General features: G+C 40.3%; 1 protein-coding gene across 12 annotated transcripts in view; it reads right to left on the bottom strand.

The window, feature by feature from the left end:
- Nucleotides 1–18,162, bottom strand: part of ALMS1 (ALMS1 centrosome and basal body associated protein) — a 142,251-nt gene extending 124,089 nt beyond the window's left edge. For 2 of the 12 annotated variants that reach the window (XR_014234725.1, XR_014234726.1), the window contains exon 1: nt 17,759–18,148. Coding sequence is in view for 6 of the 12 variants with exons in the window: in XM_082356619.1 (XP_082212745.1) it covers nt 12,407–12,448; nt 17,759–18,055 (339 nt within the window). In the remaining 6 variants the exon portion in view is untranslated. Of the gene's footprint in view, nt 1–6; nt 12,449–17,758 lie in introns of those variants that run through there. The other 10 variants (XR_014234727.1, XR_014234728.1, XR_014234729.1 and 7 more) reach the window with 6 other exon arrangements.
- Nucleotides 18,163–25,234: the final 7,072 nt, after the last annotated feature.

Here is a 25,234-nt window from a genome sequence, read left to right on the forward strand (position 1 = left end):
TGAAAATCAAAAGATTTAAATAGAATAATAACACAATCCTTATGACTAAACAATAATAAAGTCTAAATTTAGATTATGCTTCTCCGTTTATAAAGCAGTTTCACAAATATAGTAACATTTGGGCTTCACAACCACTGTCCAAATTATCTTCACTTAAAAATAAGGAAACAGGGATTTAAGGTTACCCAGTAAGGACTCAACATATTCCAACAAACCACAGCAGTTCTTTAACCTCCTATATTTGTAGCAGTAAAAGAAGCAAGCAGAAACAAGCCAGTTATCTATTTTACAATCTTACTATTTGAGACACCTAAGAAATTAACTCTAATAATAGGAACTAAAATCATCTTATAGCGTGGAAAGTGGGGACAAAGTTAGGCTCATTTTGTGAAATCAGGAGTTGAAGCAGGGCTCTCCCATCTGTGAAAGAAGGCAATAAAAGTTGTGACTACTGCCCAAGGCTGAAGCAATGCACATGGAAAAGATCAGAGGTAATCAAACAAAAGTGATCTCAGTCAAGTCACCTGCTGGTTCAGGGACTGGTTATTGAGATTTTTCCCCTATATTCCTGGAGAGTAAGAACCCAAAGCTTCCAATACAAACTTTCCTTATAAAGAAGGAGCCACAAGGGGCAAGGCATAGACAACCAAAAAAACACCAGGTAGAGAAGGATGCACCAAAAGACAAAACAAAATAACACTCCTGCTAAAAATGAGATTACAAACTATACTTTCAAAAGACCTTAAAATGAGAATATCTCAGACCCTTAAAGAGACTTTTTAAAAAGACACAATGTCCATAAAAAAAGAAGAGGTTATTAAAAGTAAAACAGGCAGTTATGAGTCAAGAAAAGATGACTGCTAACACAACCACAAATGTGAAAGAGCCTCTGAAGGAAACCCAAGGTCATAAGATTTTTTTCCCCCAGAATTAAAAGTTACTACACTAACAAAACATTTTTACAGAGCGCTTACAACAATGTGCTTTTGATCATAGAAAAGCAAGCTTAACTTAAAATCTATTCAATTACTAAAGAGATTTCTATGGTAACAACTCTTCCAAGAGGTTTTTCTCAAAAGGTAGAACACCATGGGGCACACCCACCTTGCTTCCATGGCATTTTTTAAGGGATAAAGAATAAAAAGCAAAGAAAGGCATTTTGCAAATTCATTTTGGCAATTTGAAATCCCTAAATAAATAACAATACAGCCAATGTTTTGGCACAGTTAGTCTTCTTTGAGCCCTCGAGGAAAGAATGCCAAAATGAATGTTCAAAATGGCTATTCACTGCAACTAAATAATGCTGGGTGTAGAGCACAGGGTGTTGCCTTTGAAAATAGCTGATTCACATTAGCTTACAAAAAGAGAGTTTGATTCATTAGGATATTTATAGAACACTAATGATACAATATTAAGAAACCAGCACTTTGACAACTAACCCAACGTGTGAGAAAAAAGAACTCTCTCTCTCACTTTTATCAGCTAAAAAAAAAAAACCTCAAAAGTTAAAATTAAATATTAAAAGTTCTTATTAAAAAATACATTTCCCAGAACTGACTTTTATTACCTACTTGATGGTTTATAGACTTCATTAAGGAAATTAATTTCTAATAATTTCCATATGTTTGATCAGTTTTCCCACACTTGCCTTTGGATAGTGGTATAACCCAAATACTTGAAAGAGAATTCTTAAGATGAATGCTTCAAAACTAAGCAGGTGTCATCAGCAACTCTCTGATCTGAGATTAAATGTCTTTTGGTATAAATAAACAGTTTCAGAGTCTTTCCCTGAGTCATTTTTTAATATTAAAAGTTAGCAGTCTGGGTCTTCCCTGGTGGCCCAGTGGCTAAGACTCTGCACTCCCAATGCAGGGGGCCCAAGTTCGATCCCTGGTTGGGGATATAGATCCCGCATGCATGCCACAACTAAAGATCCCACGTGCCACAACGAAAATCCTGTGTGACACAACTAAGACCCAGTGCAGCCAAAATAAATAAATAAATACTTTTTAAAAAATTAGCGGTCTTTAGTGGTCTTCCAACTACATGTTGTCTATCAAAGAAACATTTTAGATGTAAGGATACATATCAATTCCAAGTAAAAGGATGAAAAAAGAGATTTCATGCAAATAGTAACCAAAAGAGCACAGGAGTGGCTATATTAATTTCAGACAAAATAGACTTTAAGTCAAAAACCATTACAAGAGACAAAGAAGTACATCATATAATGATAAAAGGGTCAATTCAGGGCTTCCCTGGTGGCACAGTGGTTAAGAATCCACCTGCCAATGCAGGGGACACAGGTTCGAGCCCTGGTCCGGGAAGATCCCACATGCCGCGGAGCAACTAAGCCCATGAGCCACAACTACTGAGCCTGTGCTCTAGAGCCTACGAGCCACAACTACTGAAGGCCACATACCACAACTACTGAAGCCCATGCACCTAGAGCCCGTGCTCTGCAACAACAGAAGCAACTGCAATGAGAAGCCCACAACTAGAGAAAACCCACATAAAGCAACGAAGACCCAATGCAGCCATAAATAAATAAATAAATAAATTTTATTTTTAAAAAAAGGGGTCAAGGGCTTCCCTGGTGGTGCAGTGGTTGAGAATCTGCCTGCCAATGCAGGGGACACGGGTTCGAGCCCTGGTCTTGGAAGATCCCACATGCTGCGGAGCAGCTAGGCCCGTGAGCCACAATTACTGAGCCTGCGCGTCTGGAGACTGTGCTCCGCAACAAGAGAGGCCACGATAGTGAGAGGCCCGCACACCGCGATGAAGAGTGGCCCCCACCTGCCGCAACTAGAGAAAGCCCTCGCACAGAAATGAAGACCCAACACAGCCATAAAATAAAAATAAATAAATAAGTAAATAAAAAATTAAAAAAAAACAAAACAAAACAGTAAAGGTTCCTATGAGAGCCTGGGATGTTTAAAAAAACAAAAAAAAGGGATCAATTCACCAAGAAGATTTATAAGTATTTATGCACCAAACCTCAGAGCTCCTAAATTAACGAGGCAGATGCTGAAAGAATTGAAGGGAGAAATACACAGCAACATAATAATATTAAGAGGCTTCAACACCCACTTTCAATAATGAACAGAACAACCATACAGAAAAATAAGGAAATACAGAAATTGAACAACACTATAGACCAATCAGACGTAACAGATATATATACAGAACACTCCACCCAACAACAGCAGAACACATTTTCTCAAGTACACATGCAACATTCTTCAGGATAGAACACATGTCTAGCCACAAAGCAAGTCTTAATAAATTCAAGAAGACTGAAATCATAATACACGGTATCTTTTCCAATCACAATGGAATGAAACTAGAAACAAATAGCACAAGAAAAACTGGAAATTTTACAATATGTGGAAATTAAACACTACACTCTTACAAAACCAATGGGTCAAACAAGAAGTCACAAAGGAAATTAGAAAATACCTGGACACAAATGAAAACACAAAATGCCAAAAAACTTATGGACGCAGCAAAAGAAGTACTAAGAAGGAAGTTTATAGCCGTAAGTGCATATATTAAAAAAAGGCAAGACCTCAAGTAAACAATCTAACTTGTACCTCAAGGAACTAAAAGCAGAACTAAACCTAAAGCAGGCAGAAGGAAGGAAATAATAAAGATTAGAGCACAGATAAATGAAATAGTCAACAGGAAAAAAAAAATCATGAAACTAAAAGTGTTTTTTTCAGAAGATCAACAAAATTGATAACCTCTTAGCCAGACTGACTAAGGAAAAAAAGAAGACTCAAATAATAAAATCAGAAATGAAAGAGGGAATATTACAAGAAATGCCACAGAAATAAGGATTATAAGAGAATAAATACTATGAACAACTGTATACCAACAAATTGGATAGCCAAGAAGACAAACATAAATCCCTAGAAAGACACAACCTACCAAGACTGAATCATGAAAAAATAGAAAATCTGAACAAACATATAACTAGCAAGAAGATTCAATCAGTAATCAAAAACCTGCCAACACAGAAAAGCCAAGGACCAGATGGCTTCGATCATCCTCAACAAAATACTAGCGCACAGAATTCACAACACATTAAAAGAAGTATGTATACACCATGATCAAGTGGGAATTAACCATGGAATGTAAGGATGATTCAACACATAAAAATCAACCAATAAAATACTTCACATTAACAGAATGAAGGACAAAACCACACAATTATCTTGACTGCTACAGAAAAAGCAGCTGACAATACTCAACACCCTTTCATGAAAAAGCACTCAACAAATCAGGAATGGAAGGAAACTAATCAATATAATAAAGGCCATTTATGAGGGCCCACAACTAACTCACACCACACTCAACAGTGTAAAACTGAAAGCTTTTCCTCTAAGACCAGGAACAAGGCAAGAATGCCCACTCTTGCCACTTCTATTCAACACATTATTGGAAGTCCCAGCTAGATCAAAGAGACCCCAGGAATAAACTCTCACATACATGGTCAAATGATTTTCAGCAAAGGTATCAAGACCATTCAATGGGAAAAGGATAGTCTTTCCAACAAATGTTGCTCGAAAAACTGGATATCCACATGCAAAAGAAGGAAGTTACACTCTCACCTAGCAACATATACAAAACTCAACTCTAAATGGACCAAAGACTTAAATGTTAAGACCTAAAACTATAAAACTCTTAGAAGAAAACTCAGAGCAAAAGTTGCACAACAGTAGATTTGGCAATGATTTCCTGGATATGATACCAAAGGCACAAGCAACAAAAGAAACAACAGACAAACTGGACTTCATGAAAACTTTAAAATTCTGTATATCAGAAGACACCATCAACAGAGTAAAAAGGAAACCTGCTGTATAGCACAGGGAACTCTACTCAATGCTCTGTGGTGACCTAACTGGGAAGGAAATCCAAAAAAGAGGGGATATATGTATACATATAGCTGATTCACTTCACTGTACAGCAGAAACTAGCACAACATTGTAAAGCAACTACACCCCAATTTAAAAAAAAAAGAGTAAAGAGGCAACCCACAGAATGGGGGAAAATATTTGCAAATCACATATCTGATATGGGATTAATATCCGTAATATATAAAGAACTCAAACTCAAAAACAAAAACAAAACACCCAATTAACCAATTATCAAATGGGCAAAAAACTTGCAGAGCCATTTCTCCAAACATATACGAATGGCCAATAAGCACATGAAAAGATGCTCAACATCACTAATCATTAGAAAAATGCAAATCAGAACTACAATGAGGGACTTCCCTGGTGGTCCAGTGGTTAAAACTCTGTGCTCCCAATGCAGGGGGCCCAGGTTCGATCCCTGGTCAGGGAACTAGATCCCACATGCCGCAACTAAGAGTTTGCAAGCCACAACTAAAAGATCCCACATGCCGCAACTAAGACCCAGTGCAGCCAAATAAATAAATAAATATTTTAAAAATAAATTAATAAAATAAAATAGATAACCAACAAGGACCTACTGTAAAAACAATAAAAAAAAAACTACAATGAGACATCACCTCACAGTCATCAGGATGGCTGCTATCAAAAACAAAAAAAAAAAGAGAGAGAAAATAACAAATGTTGGTGAAGATGTGGAGAAACTGGGACCCTTGTGTCGTGTTGGGAGGAATATAAAATGGTGCAACCACTGTGGAAAACAGGAGGGAGGTTCCTCAGAAAACTAAACAGAACTACCACATGATCTGGCAATCCCACTTCTGAGTATATATCCAAAAGAACTGAAGGCACTGTCTCAAAGAGATATTTACAAACCCATGTTCACAGCAGCACTACTCACAATAGCCAACAGGCAGAAACAATCCAAGTGTCTTATTAACTGACAAAGGGATAAACAAAATGTGATACATAAGTACAAGAGAATATTATTCAGCCTTAAAAGGAAGTTAATTTGGTCACATGCTACAACATGCATGAACCTTGAGGACATTAAGCTAAGTGAAATAAGCCAGTCACAAAAGACAAATACTGTATGATTCCTCTTAAATGAGGTATCCAAAGTAATCAAATTCACAGAAACACAAAGTAGAATGGTTGTTACTAGGGGCTGGGGTGAGAGGGAAAGCGGAGCTGGTTGTTTACAGGTGCAGAGTTTCAGTTTAAGAGTTCAGGACATTGGTTGCACAACAATGTTAACATATTTAACATTACTGAACTGTACACTTTAAAATGGTTAACATGGTTAAGATGTTATGTGTATTTTACCACATAAAATTTAAAAAGAAATTTTCAATCCGCAGATAAACCAAAACAGAAAATTTCTTTATTTCTTTTACAAGAAATACTAAGGGAAGTGCCTAAGGGACATTTCAGAAATGATAAAAGGGTCAATCCACCAAGAATACCTAATAATTAAAAATATATATGCACCTAGCATCAGAGCTCCGAAACACCTTAAGTAAAAACTAACAGAACTGGGAACTGCCCTGGTGGTGCAGTGGTTAAGAATCCACCTGCCAATTCAGGGGACATGGGTTCGAGCCCTGCTCCAGGAAGATCCCACATGCCACGGAGTAGCTAAGCCCACGTGCCACAACTACTGAGCCTGCGTTCTTGAGCCCACAAGCCACAGCTACTGAGCCCATGTACCGCAACTGCTGAAGCCAGCATGCCCAAAGCCCATGTTCCACAACAGGAGAGGCCACCGCAATGAGAAGCCTGGGCACCGCAGTGAAGAGTAGCCCCTGCTTGCACAACTAGGGAAAAAGCAAGCACGCAGCAACGAAGACCCAACGCAGCCAAAAATAAAAAAATAAATAAGGTTATTTAAAAAAAAAAAACTAACAGAACTGAAGGAAATAAGAGACAATCCAACAATAATTAGACCTCAATACTCCAGTTCCCAAAAGCAGGATGGATAGAGATTCTGTACATGATTCTTGAACATTAAAAAAAAAAAAAAACCAGAGCAAATGTCAATGGCTTTCCTATATACCAGCAATGAACAATTGGAATTTGAAATTAAAAACACAATACCATTGTGGTTTCCCCGGCGGTCCAGTGGTTAAGACTCCACACTTCTACCGCAGGGGGTGCGGGTTTCATCCCTGGTCAGGAAACTAAGATCCCACATGCCATATGGCATGGCCAAAAAAAACACCACAATACCATTTACATTAGCACCCCCAAAATTAAATACTTAGGTATAAATCTAACCAAATATATACAAGATCTATATGAGGGAAACTACAAAACTCTGGCAAAAGAAATCAAAAAGGAACTAATTAAATGGATAGATAGTCCATGTTCATGGTTAGAAAGACTCAATACTGTCAACGTCAGTTCCTCCCAACCTGGTGTATAGATTCAATACAATTCCAATCAAAATCCAAGCAAATTATTTTGTGGATATTGACAAACTGGTTCTAAAGTTTATATGAAGAGTCAAAGTACCCAGCATAGCCAGCACAAAATTGAAGAAGCCAAAGTGGGAGGACTGATACTACTTGACTTAAAGACTTACTATAAATATAAAGCTACAGCAATCAAGAGTGTGGTATTGGTGAAAGACTAGACAAACAGATCACTGTAACACAACAGAGTCCAGAAATAGACCCACATAAAGACAACTGATAATTGACAAAGGAACAAAGGCAACGTAATGGAGCAAAGACAGTCTTTTCAACAAATTATGCTGGAATAACTGGACATCCACGTGCAAAAAGTGAATCTAGACACAGATCTTACCCCTTTCACAAAACTTAACTCAAAATGGATCATAGATGTAAATGTAGAATGCAAAACTATAAAAACTATAAACACCTAGAAGATAATATAGGAGAAAACTTAGATCACCTTGGCTAGTGTGATCACTTTTTAGGTACAACACGAAAGGCAAAATCCCTGAAATAACTGATAAGCTGCACTCATCAAAATTAAAAACCTTTGTTCTGTGAAAGACAATGTCAAGAGAATGAGAAAACAAGCCACAGACTGGGAGAAGATATTTCTAATAGACATACCTGATAAGGACTGTTAACCAAAACATACAAAGAACTCTTAAAACTCAACAATATGAAAACAAACAACTTGGTTAGAAAATGGGCAACAGACCACCAAAGAAGATATACAACTGGAATAAGCATATGAAAAGATGCTGAGTATCATTTATCATTAGGGAACTGTAAAGTAAAACAATGAGACACTACTACCTACCTACTAGAATAGCCAAAATCCAAAACACTGACAACAAATGCTGCCGAGGATATGGAACAACAGGAACTCTCATTCACTGCTGAATGATGGTGGAAAAGCAAAATGGTACAGTCACTTTGTAAGACAATTTGGCAGTTTCTTATAAAACTAAACATATTATTAGCATACAATCTAGTAATCAAACTCCTTGGTACTGGCCCAAATGGATTGAAAAGATATGTCTACACAAAAATCTGCACATGGATGTTTAGAGCAGCTTTACTCATAACTGCCAAAACTTGAAAGCAACTAAAATATCCTTTAGTAGGTGAATGGATAAGATAAACTGTGGTACATCTAGGCAACGTAGTATTATTCAGCACTAAAAAGAAATGAGCTACCAAGTCATGAAAAGACACAGAGAAACTATATTGTATTATAATGGTGGATACATGCCATTATACGTTTGTCAAAAACCATAGAATGTACAATACCAAAAGTGAGCCCTAATGTAAACTCTGGCTTTGGATGTCAATGTAGATTCACTGTAACAAACATACTACACTCTGATGTGGGATACTGACAGTGGAGAAGGCTGTGCATGTGTGGGGGCAGGAGGTGGATGGGAAATCTCTGTACTATCTGATCAATTTTTCTTTGAACCTAAAACTGCTCTAAAAAATGGTCTGTTGAGGGAATTCCCCAGGGTGGTCCAGTGGTTAGGATTCCGTGCTTTCACTGCCAAAGGCACGGGTTCGATCCCTGGTTGGGGAATTAAGATCCCACAAGCTGCGGGGTGCAGCAAAAGAAAAAACAAACAAACAAACAACAACATAGTCTATTGAAAAACAACCAAAACAAAAAAAGCTCTGGTCCAGCATGCAAGGAGTTAGGAAGTCATCACTCCCATCCCCACAAAAAGAAAAAAAGCTGAACAAATTGAAAATCAACAACTCTTCTTACATCCGCCAGAGAACTGAAGTGAAGGGCAAACTACACAGTCCCCCAAATTAGAAAGACAAACAGATACAGAAAATCACAACTTAATGGAACAGAATCCCAGAGCAGACACCACCATGGGGACCTGTACTAGGGTAGGAAAGCCTTAAATTGTAATTGACAAATTGCTAGAGGCTCAGGGTAGACAACCCTGAGATTTAAAAATTCCTGGGAAACAATCTTAGAGGGGCTCCCACACTTTATGAGTTTTACCTCCAGGAACTGTACCAGGTTCCACAGTTAAGATCAGAGAAAAATTTCCTCTTGCTCTGGCAGGGGGAGGGCAAAAGTAGCCATTTTGAAATAAGCCTAGAGCATTCTGTTTTTAACAAGACCTGCCCTCAAAAGAAACTATTTTACCAGAGCCTGGGGTTTTACCAGAGACTAAGTGATGTAGGGGAAGGGAAATACCCAACTCCAGCCCCCTTCTAGCTTTCCTGTCTCACCTAAGGGGAAAACAATGAGAAACCCTAGTGAAGATCACAGCCCAGGGAAAGTCCTAATAATAGGACTATAAAACACTTACCCTCCACCCACACCTTACCACTACATCAACAGGGCTCCTGATAATGATGGTATATGAATGAAAGAACAGCACAACTCATACCTTACTTAAGAAGTCCTTAGAGGGACTTCCCTGGTGGCACAGTGGTTAAGAATCTGCCTGCCAACACAGAGGACACGGGTTCAAGCCCTGATCCAGGAAGATTCCACATGCCACGGAGCAACAAAACCCATGCACCACAACTACTGAGCCTGCACTCTGGAGTCTGCAAGCCGCAACTGCTGAGTCCATGTGCCACAACTAATGAAGCCCGCGTGCCTGGAGCCACCCCAACAAGAAGCCTGCACACCACAACAAAGAGCAGCCCCCACTTGCCGCAACTAGAGAAAGCCCGTGCACAGCAACAAAGACCCAACACAGCCAAAAATAAATAAATAAAAATAAATAAATTTATTTTTTAATTCCATACTAAAAAAAAAAAAAAGAAGTCCTTAGAGAAATCCAAAGACAACAGGGGGAACAAAAACAAGGTCACCAGAGGAAATTTTAGCCTTTGACACCTACAGCTACAGCAAACAATAAACACAAAACCACCTCTAACCAGATAAACTTAAAAAACTTCACATTAAAGGTCTATTTACTTCAGTTCCTTTCATATCATATTCATTCAGTACATGCCTGGCTTTCAACAAAAAAAACTACGACATACAAGACAAAAACAAAACTAGTTTGAAGACACAGAGCAAGCATCAGAACCAGAATCAGATAAGGCAGACATATTCGAGTTTCAGTTTGTAAAGATGAAGACGTTCTGGAGATGGATGGTAGTGAAGATTACAAAACAGTGTGAATGTACTTAATGCCACATAAAAATGGTTAAAATGGAGAAATTCCCTGGTGGTCCAGTGGTTAGGACTCAGTGCTTTCACTGCTGGGGCCATGGCTTCAATCCCTGGTCGAGGAGCTGAGATCCTGCAAGCCACGCAGCATGGCCAAAATAATAATTTTTTTAAAAGGTTAAAATGGTAAATTTTATGTTATGTATATTTTACCACAATTTTTAAAAAAAGAAAAAGAAATCAAGTTGGAAAAAAAGAAATGAGCTACCAAACCATGAAAACACATGGAGGAACCTTAAATGCATACTGCTAAGTGAAAGAAGCCATTCTAAAAAGGCTACATAGGGACTTTCCTGGTGGCACAGTGGTTAAGAATCCGCCTGCCAATGCAGGGGACACAGGTTCAAGCCCTGGTCTGGGAAGATCCCATATGCCGCAGAGCAACTAAGCCTGTGCACCACAACTACTGAGCCTGGGCTCTACAGCCCGCAAGCTACAACTACTGAGCCTGTGTGCTGCAATTACTGAAGCCCACGCACCTAGAGCCCATGCTCCGCAATAAGAGAAGCCACCGCAATGAGAAGCTCGCACACCAAAACGAAGATTAGCCCCGGCTCACCGCAAGCAGAAAAAAAGCCCACGCGCAGCAACAAAGACACAACACAGTCAAAAATAAATAAATTTATTTTAAAAATAAATAAATAATAAAAAAATAAAAAGGCTACATACTGTATGATTCAAACTATATGACTTTCTGGAAAAGGCAAAACTATGGAGACAGTAAAAATAGCAGCAGCTGCCAGGGTTTCAGAGGAAGAAAGGGAGGGATAAACAGGTAGAGCACAGGGATTTTTTTAGGCAGTGAAACTGTTCTGTGTGATACTGTAATAGTGGATATATGTCATTATATATTTGTCAAAACCCACAGAATGTACGAAAAGTGGACTCTGATAAAAACATGCACTTTAATTAATAATGTATCAATATCGGCTTACCGATTGTAACAAATGTGCCACCCTAATACAAGATGCTAATAATAGAGAAAACAGGGGAGGAAAAAGAGGTACATGAGAATTCTGTACTTTCTGCTAAACATAAATCTGCTCCCAAAAAAGTCTATTAATTAAACTGAAAAAAAAAGGACAGCTACCTGTGACAAGACCAACAAGGAAATATAAGATGTGAATACTCTGTAAACAAACTACATCTATGGATATTATAGAACACTCCATCTTAGAGTAGCAGAATACACCTTCTCAGCATACATGGAACAACTCCAGGACAGACCACATGTTAGGCCACAAAACAAGCCTCAAATTTTTTTTTAATTTTATTTTATTGAAGTATAGGTGATTTACAATGTTGTGTTAATTTCTGCTGTACAGCACAGTGACTCAGTTATAAACATAAGCCTCAAATTTTTTAAATAATTGAAATCATGGAAAGTATATTCTCCAACCAAAATGGAATGAAATTAGAAATCAATAACAGAAGGAAATTGAGGAAATTCACAAATACATGGAAATCAAGCAACAGACTCCTAAATAACCAACGGGTCAAAAAAAGAAATCACAAAGAGAATTTTCAAACATTTTGAGATAGACAACAGGCAGAAAACAACCCAAATGTCCATCAATTGATGAATGGATAAAAAAATGTAGTATATCCATACAATGGACTATTATTAAGTCATAGAAAGGAATGAAAAATTGATGTTATATACATGGATGTTTCCTAAAAACATTATGCTAAGTGAGAGTCCAGTCATAAGACCACATATTGGAATTCACTGGTGGTCCAGTGGTTAGGACTCAGTGCTCTCATTGCCAGGGCCCTGGGTTCGATCACTGCTGAGGGAACTAAGATCCTGAAAGCTGTACGGCATGCACCACATATTATATGATTCCATTTATATTAAAGGCCCAGAATAGGCAAATCTAAAGAGAGAGAAAGTAGATTAATGGTTGCTTAGCAGAATGGAAGCTAGAGGGGTGACAGCTAAAGTATACAGGGTTTCTTTTTGAGGTAATGAAAAAATTGTTCTAAAATTGTGGTGATGGCTGCACATATCCATTAATTTACTGAAACTACTGAATTGTGCATTAAAATTCAGGGTAAATTGTATGGTATTTGAATTATATCTCAACAAAACTGTTAAAAATGTTTTTAAATAAGCCAGGTAAGCATTCAGCACATTAAGTAAAATTAAATAAAATAAATCTAGGGAAATAGTAAAAGATGAGAACTGAAATTAATGAATTAAATGATGAAAAGCAATAGAATTAAACTTAGATTTAAGAGCTGTTTCCTTGGATGAAAACAATTAACAAAACAAATCCATAGCTAGTCGGATCAAGAGAAGAATAAAACATAATTATATAAAATCAGGAATGAGAAATGGAAATAACCACAGATGCAATAGAAAAAAATAAAGAATACTATGTAACACTCCATTATAATTAACTAGAAACCCTTGCTGAAATGATTTTCTAGAAAAATCATAAATTACAAAATTAACCCAAGAAAAGTGAGAGAGTATATACAGATTATAACCCTGAAAGGAATCCAGAGGCACAGTTTCACAAGTGATTATTTTTCAAACATGCAAGAAAATCTTACATTATTTAAACTGTTCCAAGACACAGAAAAATAAAAATCTTCCCAGTACCTTGCAGAAAAACGGCATAATTCTGATTCCAAACTTGACAAAGAAAGGTCAAGAAAACACTTTTTTAAAAACTTAAACCATTATCATTTATCAAATATCTCCAAATAAAATCCAGCACTTCCTTAAGAGAAAAACACACAATAACTGATAGTTTTTATCCTAGGAGCACAAGAAAGGATTAATACTAAGAATAAAATCTGTATTAACAGGTCAAAAAAGATTAAGAATTGTACAGTGTAGATAAATTTGGAGATAGGGAGCAGGAAGGTGTAGGGGTTCAGGCCTGTGTTCTCTCCTTCTATGAAATGGTAACCTGTTGATAGGAGAATGCTGAACATTGGGTGAAATCTAGAGGATAAGAGTGAAAAAGCCAAAGAAGCTGAAGGAGGAAACATAAAAAGATTTCCAAGCACTGTTGATGACCCATTTAAAAGTTGGAGACCAGACTTCCCTGGTGGTGCAGTGGTTAAGAATCTGCCTGCCAATGCAGGGGACGCAGGTTCGATCCCTGGTCCAGGAAGATCCCACATGCCATGGAGCAACTAAGCTCATGCACCACAACTACTGAGCCTACATGCTGCAACTACTGAAGCCCATGCACTCTAGGGCCTGCGTGCCACAACCACTGAGCCCGCGTGCTGCAACTACTGAAGCACGTGCGCCTAGAGCCCAGTGCTCCACAACAAGAGAAGCCACCGCAATGAGAAGCCCTCTCACTGCAATGAAGAGTAGCTCCCACTCGCCACAACTAGAGAAAGCCCGCACACAGCAATGAAGACTCAACGCAGCCAAAAAAAAAAAAAAGTTGGAGTCCAAGTAGTTAAAAGGTACAAACTTCCAGTTATAAGTAAGTACTAGGGATGCAATGCACAACATGATAAATATAATTAACACTGCTGTATGTTATATACGAAAATTGTTAAGAGTAAATCCTAAGAGTTCTCAACACCAGAAAAAAATATTTTTTCTTTTTCTTTAATTTTCTAGCTATATGAGATGACTTATTGTGATAACCGTTTCATGATGTATATAAGTCAAATCATTATGCTGTATACCTTAAACTTATACAGTGCTTTATGTCAATTATACTCAATAAAACTGGAAGAAAAGAAAATAAACAATAAAACTAAAAACTAAAAAAAAAAAAAAAGTTGAAGACCAAGAATTTCTATGATACCAATCCACAGAACTGAATTATTTTCCCTAGCACAGTTCAGAAATTGAGGTTTAGGAATTACAAGTAGAGGTGTTTGAAATGGTCCATGTTGAATGGTCTGCAGAACCAGCATAAGACCAATAAAGCAAAGGCTCACTTCCCTGAACTCAAAAATAATTGGTTGTAAGGCTGGTCATATTTTGCATTGAACTTAGAACAGTTCCACGCCTTAGCTCAGCTTCATTAATAGGACTTGCAAACTTAATCAACACCTTACAGATCCCCACTAGAACATCCTAATTGCCTACTAAGAGAGATACATGAGAGTGAATCAAATATTACAATTTTGTCATTTAACTTGAGACTAGACTGAATGAAATTAATGTTTCCTATCATTTGGTGTCTTCCTTTGAATACACTGAATTAAATACTACACAACAAACTCATCTTCAAAAATTTTATAGTTCAGGGCTTCCCTGGTGGCGCAGTGGTTAAGAATCTGCCTGCCAACACAAGGGACACGGGTTCGAGCCCTGGCCCGGGAAGATCCCACATGCCGCGGAGCAACTAAGCCCGTGCACCACAACGACTGAGCCTGAACTCTAGAGCCCGCAAGCCACAACAACTGAGCCCATGTGCCACAACTACTGAAGTCTGTGCGCCTACAGCCCATGCTTCGCAACAAGAGAAGCCACCGCAAAGAAAAGCCGGCGCACCGCAACGAAGAGTAGCCCCCGCTCACCGCAACTAGAGAAAGCCCACGTACAGCAACGAAGACCCAACACAGCCAAAAATAAATTACTTAATTAAAAAAAAATTTTATAGTTCATTAATTTCTAGCAAGAAACATATTAAAGTTTCTCCTTTAAACATTTTCCAACTTACACCAGTAAATCTTAATATGTTAGTGAACAAAAAATTATCTTAATACTCTTTATATCATCTTAAAACTGCCTTTAATACAGCACATCACCCACACCTTCATATACCCTCCAAGGTAAATAGGACAATATCTGATTTCTCTCAAAAACAGAAACAAAACACCTCTACGGAAAAAACACTCTGGGCTCTAAGAAGCGATATCTTCTATTACACATAGATAGATCACTGTTAGACAGGATAATAATTTTTTCACACTGGCTGTAATAAGAGGTAAAGTGGTTTAATTAAAATCTTCTAGGAATATTAAATTTATATATTAATAGTTATTCAAACAAGAAGTCATGGAACAAAATTAAAGTTAGGAGACCTCATCCACAAGTGTGGCTTTAATTATGGTCCATATGTAGATAACTTAACAACTTGAAATGTCCAGCCCAGACCCCTCCTCTGATCTCTAAAACCAAACCCATAATCTTAACACCCATCCCAACCATCCCATCACCCCACCCCATGGCCACCAACCCTACCATAAACCTGGCCATATTTCAACCATTTATCCAATAACCTGACACCTTCTTGCCCTTGTGTTCCACATCTAATCCATTATTAGTGTAATAATAATGTAAAATTAGTGTATCAGTGTGATTACTTTACCTCTTAAATCTCTCTCGAATCAGTCTACGTTTTTCTATATCCACCAACACTTCCCTATTCCAAAATATCATCATCATCATTTGCCTGGCAATACTGCAATGACCTCCTAATTAGCATCCCTGACTTATTATTGCAGCTCCCCACCCCAACCTGCTGTCAAAGCTGTTCTCTACTGTGCTACAAAGTGATCTTTCTGAAACAGAAATCTTATCCTATACCCCTTTGTTTAAAACATTTTCAATGACTTCCCGGGATAAAGCTTCCAAATTCCTTGCATAGCACACAAAGCCTTGAAGTGTCTGCTCAACCCATATTGGCTTTTGGTTCCTTGAAAATGCCACGCTCTCTCTTACCGACAGTACCTTTCCATGTGCCCTTTCCCTCAGCTGCAAAGCTCCTTCCTTTTCCCTTCACCTAGTTAACTGTAACCTGTCTTCAGATCTCAGCTTGTCATAACTTCCTCAGGGAAGCTTTCCCCAGCTTCGCTGACAAGATCAGATTCCCTTACTGAATGTTTTCAAAGCATGTTAGCACATATCAATTTTACTTTTATTTTTGTGACCCAACTGAATTTTGTCTGCCTCCCTCTCTAGACTGCGTACACTAGAAAAGCAGAGACAACAAATGTTTGGGTTCACCAAGGTTCCACAGCATCCAGCACAATGTGTGGCCCATGAAGAATGCTCAATAATACATGTTCAATGAATTCAGCACCGATTGGAATATTTACCAGGCAAAACAACAACTACTACTCTTTAATGATCAACAGTCTACAGCATCAATGTCCAGTAGAACTTTCTGTAGTGATGAAATTATTCTGTATCTGCACTGTCCAATTACATAGCCACTAGTCAAGTGCGACTACTGAGCACTGTTCGTACAACAGAGGCACTGAATTTTTAATTTTATTTAATTTCAACAAATTAAGATGTAAGGAGCCACACGCTGCTATGACTACTGTATTGACGGCACAGGTCTATATAGTCTTTCCTCTGTCTTTTCAATTGTTGTACCTTGTTGTTTTACTCTGCACAGTTGACATCTTGTCTAAGGAGCAGTCCTAGACAATAAACCTTAGGTTTCTTTTTGTCCCCACAATGTACCTTTCACAGAATAAAAATTTAATAAATGTCTGATGACTAGATACCCGAATTGTATAGCAAACCTTTCCTCTGTCCCTGAAAAGGAATCAACTAAATGCAGTTATTTTCAAAATGATCTTCAGGAGCCAACCATAAAATCAGCTCTTTCTAGTTTTCCAGACTGTTGGGAGCTGCAGCATAAGCCTCCTGCGTTTCTAAGCCCCTCCTACCGGCTGGGGACCCCTTTATTGCTACAAACGAGAGGTCAGAGAAGCACAATTGGCAAGAAGCCTCTAGAGACTAACTACTCAAAGGGTGCACAGAATCCACTCTGCTCCCTCAAGGGGAGTCCCGCCCTTTAGGCAAACTAATCTCCTAATTGTCTCCCCCACAAGATAGTCCCTGGGCAACCACTCTCTCCACTCCTACAACGCCCTTTTCCCCTCCCTCAGGGTATAAGGCCCACCTCCTCCCAAAAGCGTTTCTTAACCACAATATTGGCTCCTCTGAACATCTGGAGTAATTTAAAAAGCCCAGGGGAGAGAGGGAGGGTGGGGAGGAAACAAGAGAGATCTTTGCCTGAAAGAACAGGAGACTTGGAGTAGTCGGCCGGAAGCCTGGGCAAGAGTCGGAGCCTAGGAGACGAAATGGCCCTACAAGCCTTTAAAAGCACGCGTACTATTTGTCAGGCACCGTGACAGGCAGAGAGCAAGAGGCAGCCCGCAAGGGAGAGGAGGCAAAGCGCTCAGGGACCACCCGTCACCCTGCCCGACGACGGCCCATACCCCTCCCCGACCCGGCTCACCTTCCCCGGGCTGGTCAGCTCGCCCACCGAGTAGCGGTGCCTCGGGAGCGACGGCTGAGGCAAAGTCCCGGCGGGGTGCGCCTGCAGCCAGGCCTTGGCCTCCTCATCCTCCTCGTCGTCCGTACTCTCCCGACGCTGGCTCTCGTAGTTAAAATCCGCGTCCGGCTCCCGCCCCTCCTCTTCCTCCATCTCCTCCACCATCACCACCTCGTACTCGTCCAAGTTCTCCGCCTCCTCCTCCTCCTCCTCCACCTCCTCCTCGAGCTCTCCTGGCCAAGGCATGTCCTCTGGCTCCATATTGGCTTCTAGTTCTAGGAGGCTGAAGAGGAGGAAAGGGGAGGGGGGAGGGAAGGGAGGGGAAGAGAGCCTACTGGCGGTTGTGGCCGCGCGCAGGCGCGGAGACCGCCGACGCCTCGCGCCGGCGTCGCGCGGACTGCTCGGGGCGGGGAGTGTGCGTGCATGTTGCTAAGGGTGCCCGGCGGCGGCAGCGGGAAGGCCAGAGGGGCGGAGCTGCTGACAGGCGACGCCGACGCCTCGCCCCTGTCACGAGATGGGATCTTGCTCACAGTACTGTAAGCTCGCAATAAACCCGGACTGGGCCCCTGTCGGAAGCGGGGAGAATTTATAGTCCTCGGCTGGGCCGGGCCAAAATTGAATTTTGTCCCTGCACAGAGGGACGATCAGACCCTCGGACAAACCCAAAATAATCAAACCTGCAAATTATAAATTTTTAAACGTTGAGTGCCTAATGTATGACAGGCTGTATCATGGGCACTTGAACCTAACAGTGGAAAAGTGTCAGAGGCAGTAGAGGGTTAATTAAGAACTGGGCTCTGGTATCAGAAAGATGGGACTTTGAATCCAAACATGGCCACTTAACAGCAGTGAGACTAAGCCTCTATGAAATGCGGTAATAGGCCCTCGCATAGGATGGTTGTGATAATTAAGGGAGATAACCAATATGAAGAACTCAGTGGTAGGTATTATTTGTTGATTATTGTACAGTAACATTAAATGCTTACAGTTCTGTGAGACAAGTATTATTACCATTTTGTATTTGAAGAATCTAAGGCTCAGAAAAATAACTTGCCCAATGTCTCTTACCTCGTAAGGGGCTGGCAATGCCATCCCAGGCCTTCTGTAAGTCCAGTAGTTGCCCTCGCCCAGACCTATCAGCTAATAAAGGATAAAAGAGCAAATATTTATACTGATAGTACCTACATTTGGGGGTTAGTCAATGATTTCAAAATGCTTTAAAAACAAAGATTTCCCTATCACCTAAGAACCCCTATGAAATGAATGGCAAATTAAAGAACCTTGAGATCCTTTGCTATTATCTAAGGAGATAGCCACAATTAAAGTGGAGTCCAGCAAAAAATTCTTCACGGTATTACCCACAAAAGCAGAGATAAATTGGCAACCAACATTGGTGGCATAAATTAGGGGTATTGCCAAGGATGTAGGTCCTATCTGCCAATGACTCAATCCTGGCAAAACTATAAAGATAGAATATGGACTGGAGCCCAAAGCCTCAGTGCTCCTTTGAACACCTCGAAATGAACTATGAGTACATACAAATACAATTCTTTTTTATGGTAGATTGAAGATTTTCCCTGCTGGAGAGCTATGGCTGTAATGGTGGGAAAAAAATTGCTTGATTTTATATTTCTGACTTGAGAAATTCCAATGTACCTCTCCAGTAACAGGGTCACACATTTCACTGACACTATCATTAAGTAATTCTGTAAAGCTTTACCATTTACTTAGAAACCCCACTCTCCTTATCATCCACAAATGTCAGGAAAAATAAAGGGAACTAATGGAATTATAAAACTAATTATCAAAGCTCTCAGAAACCCTCAAACTTCCAAGGCCCAAAGAACTTCTATTTACCTTGATAGCAATAACATGAACCATTCTAGGATATACATATCTCCTTCTGAGTTAATAATAGGCTGCCTCATGTATTTGGGAATTACTTCCAATACTAGATTCTACCTTGATGCAAGCTAATATGACTAATTACTGCAGGGGGCCCACACAATAACTACTGCTTTATGAACAATAGGTAGGGGCTGCATTTCCAAAGCACCCACCTAAGCAACCTTTGCATGACCTCAAAGCTGGAGATTTGATCTTTCTGAAAAAACATCAGAAGAAAACTTCCCATGAACCTCAATGGAAAAGACCTTATTAGGCACTGCTAACAACTGACTCAGCAGTAAAATTCCAAGGCATTGATCTTGGGTTCACGTTTCCCAGCCAAAAATACATGCATCATTTTTGCCTGACTACTGGACGTCCATTCCTTTGGAAGACTGAAGATCCTTGGGAATTCTCCAGAAGCTGCTGATTATAGAAATGGACAGCTTGTGCCCATGACAACAGAAAAAGATTAATTTTCTGATTCTTCAGCATCCTTTACCCTACCACTAATCTTGCCTATTATTGTACTTTAACAACTAACAAAATGATTTCTCAGTATGATCTCCCTTATCTTCATCCTGTTACGTTTGACTCCCTGTGCTCTTCTGCTGCTTAAGAAAAAGAAGCCTCGTGGTGTATTTTTCTCAAACCATAGCTACTGCTCTTAATTAAACTATTGACAAAATTCAGTAGCTGCACTTTTAAACACTTCATAATGTAGATTTTCATCTGTAGGTCCCTTCTGGTTCTTAAGCTTTTCTCACGTGATTAATCCCAAAATTCAATCTTATAGAAATTGGACCTTGATCCACACCTCAACAAAATGTTTCTCTGAGGGTATCACAACCTTATCAGAAAAACCTAGCCCTTCAGGAATAGCAACTAATATTGGGGCTATCCTTGCTCCAATAGTCAGTTTGTTCTCTTCAGAAACACTGCAGCCCACTTTGCAGAAGCCTATTTTACTTAAACAAGAAATCTGCCCATCTTGAGGACAAAATACTGGCTTGCTCCTGATATACTTAATAATATTTATACTCCCAGTATAGTCTGTACCCCACTAGAGTACTACTTCTTACATAAACATCAGGCTTACACCCTCCTACTAACTTACCCTGTATATTGAATCTAATTGTTAGAGGTTTTCAGGAGCTTAAAATTACCATTCCTCCAGTGGCTCATATTTCTCTGAGAACAATACCCACAAACCAAAGAAAATGAGGCAAGCACAGACTCACAGACTACTTGGGAGAACTCCCAGGAGGGATAACTGACTTTCTCTGCATATGTACTCTGAATGAAATTCAGTCCCACAACAAAAGTAACACAACTGAAAAAGACGCTCCAAACTCTTTTCTCTGACTTTAGCAAACATTATAAATATCACAACTGGGCTTCCCTGGTGGCACAGTGGTTGAGAATCTGCCTGCCAATGCAGGGGACATGGGTTCGAGCCCTGGTCTGGGAAGATCCCACATGCCGCGGAGCAACTGGGCCCGTGAGCCACAACTACTGAGCCTGCGCATCTGGAGCCTGTGCTCCGCAACAAGAGAGGCCACGATAGTGAGAGGCCTGCGCACTGCGATGAAGAGGGGCCCCCACCTGCCGCAACTGGAGAAAGCCCTCGCACAGAAATGAAGACCCAACACAGCCATAAATAAATAATTAAAAAAAAAAAAAAAGGTCCTGTTCCTAAATTTTAAAAAATAAAAATAAATAAATATCACAACTTCTGCTTTAGAAGTTCAGCCAATTAAATTTGAGTTCATTAGCCAGAGTTTTCATGAACAATCACATAGGCCTTGATTTCTGTTTAGCTAGCCACAGGGGAGTTTGTGTTTAGCAATACTTATTGCTGCATCTGTATCCTTCAGGGTAGTAGAACATGAGTAGGCTAAAAGATGATAAAACCACCTAGCTTTCTAAAACAGACCCAGCTGGATTATTCTGGGGTATTTTTTCATTGCAGGGTTTTATAATCTGGGCCCCTGGCTTCCAGACGTACTGCAAAGGTGAATAATCATTTTGTTTCTGGTAATTGTTTTTTTGGCAGTTGGTCACTGTACCCTGTCCAGAGTACTAAATGTTACTACACAGTCATTGTCATGGCGTATGATTCAACAACTTATCCTACAGCTGGAGGACAAGGAAAGATTAACCCTAGTCCAACTACAGTCCATTCTCTGAGTCAGCAGGAACCCAGCAATAGTAAAAAAAAAAAAAAAATCTGAATATCACGGATTAACATTCCATGGCCTAACTTTGCCTTTGACCAAAAGTGTTGGGGTTGGGGGACTAAGAAAATAAACCTCTGGCATCTGGAAACTGGCCTGACACTAAGAACTAAGCCTCAGTGTTGCTAGGAGCTGGCCTGGCAGTCGGAGCTATGCCATGATATTTTCCTATCGAGCATAAGCAATCTCATAGAACACCAGCATCACACAGGGTCACTCTGTGACTGTGATGAATGGAGACAAAAAACAAGACCGCTTCATAGTCTTGTCTAAGCACAGACAGAAACAGTGTTACTGTGCAAACCATAAGCATACTAAACATCTCCCTCTTCCAACTAATTTGAGCGACTGCTGCCGCTTTATCAGTTATAGCTCTAGCATCGCTCCGTTCTTCCCTTCTTCTAGATAAGATTCATTAAGGTACTCAATCATAGAATTATCCCCCTTGATATCATCCAACTCAGTAAAGCCCTGCTTCTCTGAACCTTCCTCAAAATCACTTAACACAAGCCCAAATTCTGTAAGTCCTAACAACATCCTCTTACTGAGATACTCCACAATTTCCCATTATGTGTGCTCTCCCTTGTTGCAACAAATAATAAATCCAACTTTGCTTAACTATAGGAATGTTCCCAGTGATCACTGGCTGGAGAGCATTGACATATTAAACTAAAGGAACTATGTAAGTTCTATGCTAGTTTTAAATTTACTGTGAGTGGAGTGCATTTTCAGTTACTAGAATTCTGGTTTCTGCTCTGAAGCACAATACCTCCTGATCAAAGATTGATTGCTTTGTACGTTCAAGGCACTGTGCTAGGAAGTAGGAATGCCATCTCCTGGCACCAATCTTTCTATGGCTAAGCAAGCGCCCCTGTTGATATTTCCTTCTAGCAGTAGTAGTAGCTGGTGTTAAAGACGGCGCTGCCACAAGAGGACAGGACAGGAGCTGAGGATCCTTTTTCCCTGAGAGCACGGAGAAACCTGGCCACCCACTATAGTAAGATTAAACCCAGGCCTCATCATTCAGACTCTTCCTATTCCCTGGGTTCTCCATACTATTTCCCTGCTGTTATCTCTTTGGGGAGTTCAGCTTTTGCCCAAATCAGGATTCAGGCCTTCCTGTTTCTCTAGGAAGGAAGAAACTGGGCAAGGATGCACTCAATGCAGGAACAGAGAGCTTTAGTCACCAAAAGAGAGTGGTGACTCTGAGTACACTGCGCTTGGAGACATCAAAAACCACACACACATACACTTTTACCACCCATAATACATTGTAGTGGCTCCAGCTCTGGCAAAGAGTGCTGTGCAAATGTTGTTTACAGATTTATTTATTTATTTATTTATTTTTTGGCTGTGTTGGGTCCTCGTTGCTGTGCACGGGCTTTCTCTAGTTGTGGCGAGCGGCAGCTACTCTTTGTTGTGGCGCGCGGGCTTCTCATTGCAGTGGCTTCTTTTGTTGCGGAGCATGGGCTCTAGGCATGCGGGCTCGGTCATTGTGGCTCGTGGGCTCTAGAGCATAGGCTTCAGTACTTGTGGCGCACGGGTTTAGTCGCTCCACGGTATGTGGGATCTTCCCGGACCAGGGCTCGACCCCGTGTCCCCTGCATTGGCAGGCGGATTCTTAACCACTTAACCCTGTTTATAGATTAAGTACATAGATACATCAATGAATAATAAGTTTACCTTGCATACTGCCTGAGATTATGGCAAAGGGTCCTAGCTAAAAACGTTAAGCATAAATTAGGTACTGATACTGCACTCAGGAAAAAAAATTACTGTTATCTGTGATAGCCATCTATTGAGGCAGGGGCCCAAAGGATGGGAAAAGACAGGTGGAGAACGATGGGGAGGGTGAGACCTACCCATACACCTTGAACAGAGGGTCTGACGACTGAGACTTACAGTGAAGTTTCCTGGCTATCCCTTCCTATAGCAGGACTACACCTAAATGAGTGCATAGAAAGTTGAAGTTTGCCAATTCAAAATGGTATAGAGTCCCATACCACATATCTAATGTGCCCACAGAACTGAGAGGCTGCTCAGACTAGACCTGCCCACTCATGGGGCATGCCCACTCCTTCATCTAGGAGCCAGGAGATAGTGAAACAGGGGTAAGAGCTTCACGCCCTCCGTTCCCCCTCCCACATCCATTGTCGTTGCCTCACCCTCCTCCACCTCCTTTCTTCTTCCCCCTCTCCTTTTCTGGGTAAACAGAGATGAGGAAAGCAAAAAGCTGTCTATTAGGAAGGAAAGAAATCTTAATTGGGTTTTTGAAGTTCAAATGTAGAGCAAAAGGCAGATTTCAGTAAAAAGTGAAGGATCTGATCCACTAAAACCATAAAACACTAGATCACATGCAAACTACTACAAGGTCTTTGCACTTGCTGTCCCCCCAGATAACCCCTGTTGCTCACTCTTTTACTTTATTAAGGTTTCTGATCAAACGTCAGAGGTCTTCTCTGATCACCTGGTCTAAGACGGCATCCCTATCCCCCGCCTCCTCCTTCATTCTCTAACCCATCACTCTGCTTTATTTTTCTTCATACATTTATCATTAGCTGACATTGTATATGTTTATTTTCTATTTCTACCCACTAGAATATAAACTTCATGAAAGCAGAGACCCTATCTTTTTCACAACTTTAACACCTGGAATTATGCCTGCTATATAGTTGCCCTCAATATTTGTCCAGTGAATGAATAAATGAATGCTATTTTGGTAATCCTCTCACAAAAGGAATTTAAAAGGAGCAAGAGGCGTTCTCACCCATTCTAACATAGATGTCTGGAAAATCAGATGTGAGGGCTTCCAGACTTTGGTGGTGAGGTCCAGAGATGCCCAAGGCAGCTTTGATGCCCACTGAAGACCACAGGGCCTATCAGGCAATAGCAGAAGCAATTATAGAGTCTAGTGGAGGAACTAGTGCTCCAGAGGTGAACAACCTAGGAGAAACTACAGCCGTTTCCAGATGAGGCCAGTGTGACCATGGGAGAAGCTGTCCACTGCTGGAGTGGCAACAATGCCACCCATCACATGACAGCTAGCTGGGCTTCTTGGGAAAGTCATGAATGACAGACTGACAACTTCCAGAAAAATCTGGAGGCAGGGCCGATACTCATCTGATGTGCACAGGTACAGCCATATTGGCTGTTAAAATATTGAGATATTTCCATATTCATTGGTAATTAGCCAATGCCTCAAGCACCCTTTCCGTCTCCACTCCCATTACTTTCTGGTACCCCAGACCTACCTCCCTAGGATAGAAAAACTAAAGGGTTAATGCCTGTTATAGCTTGAGCCTCTGGTTTGATTGGC

This window comes from Balaenoptera borealis, assembly GCF_965194805.1.
Source record: "Balaenoptera borealis genome assembly, chromosome: 15".
NCBI classification, from domain to species: domain Eukaryota; kingdom Metazoa; phylum Chordata; class Mammalia; order Artiodactyla; family Balaenopteridae; genus Balaenoptera; species Balaenoptera borealis.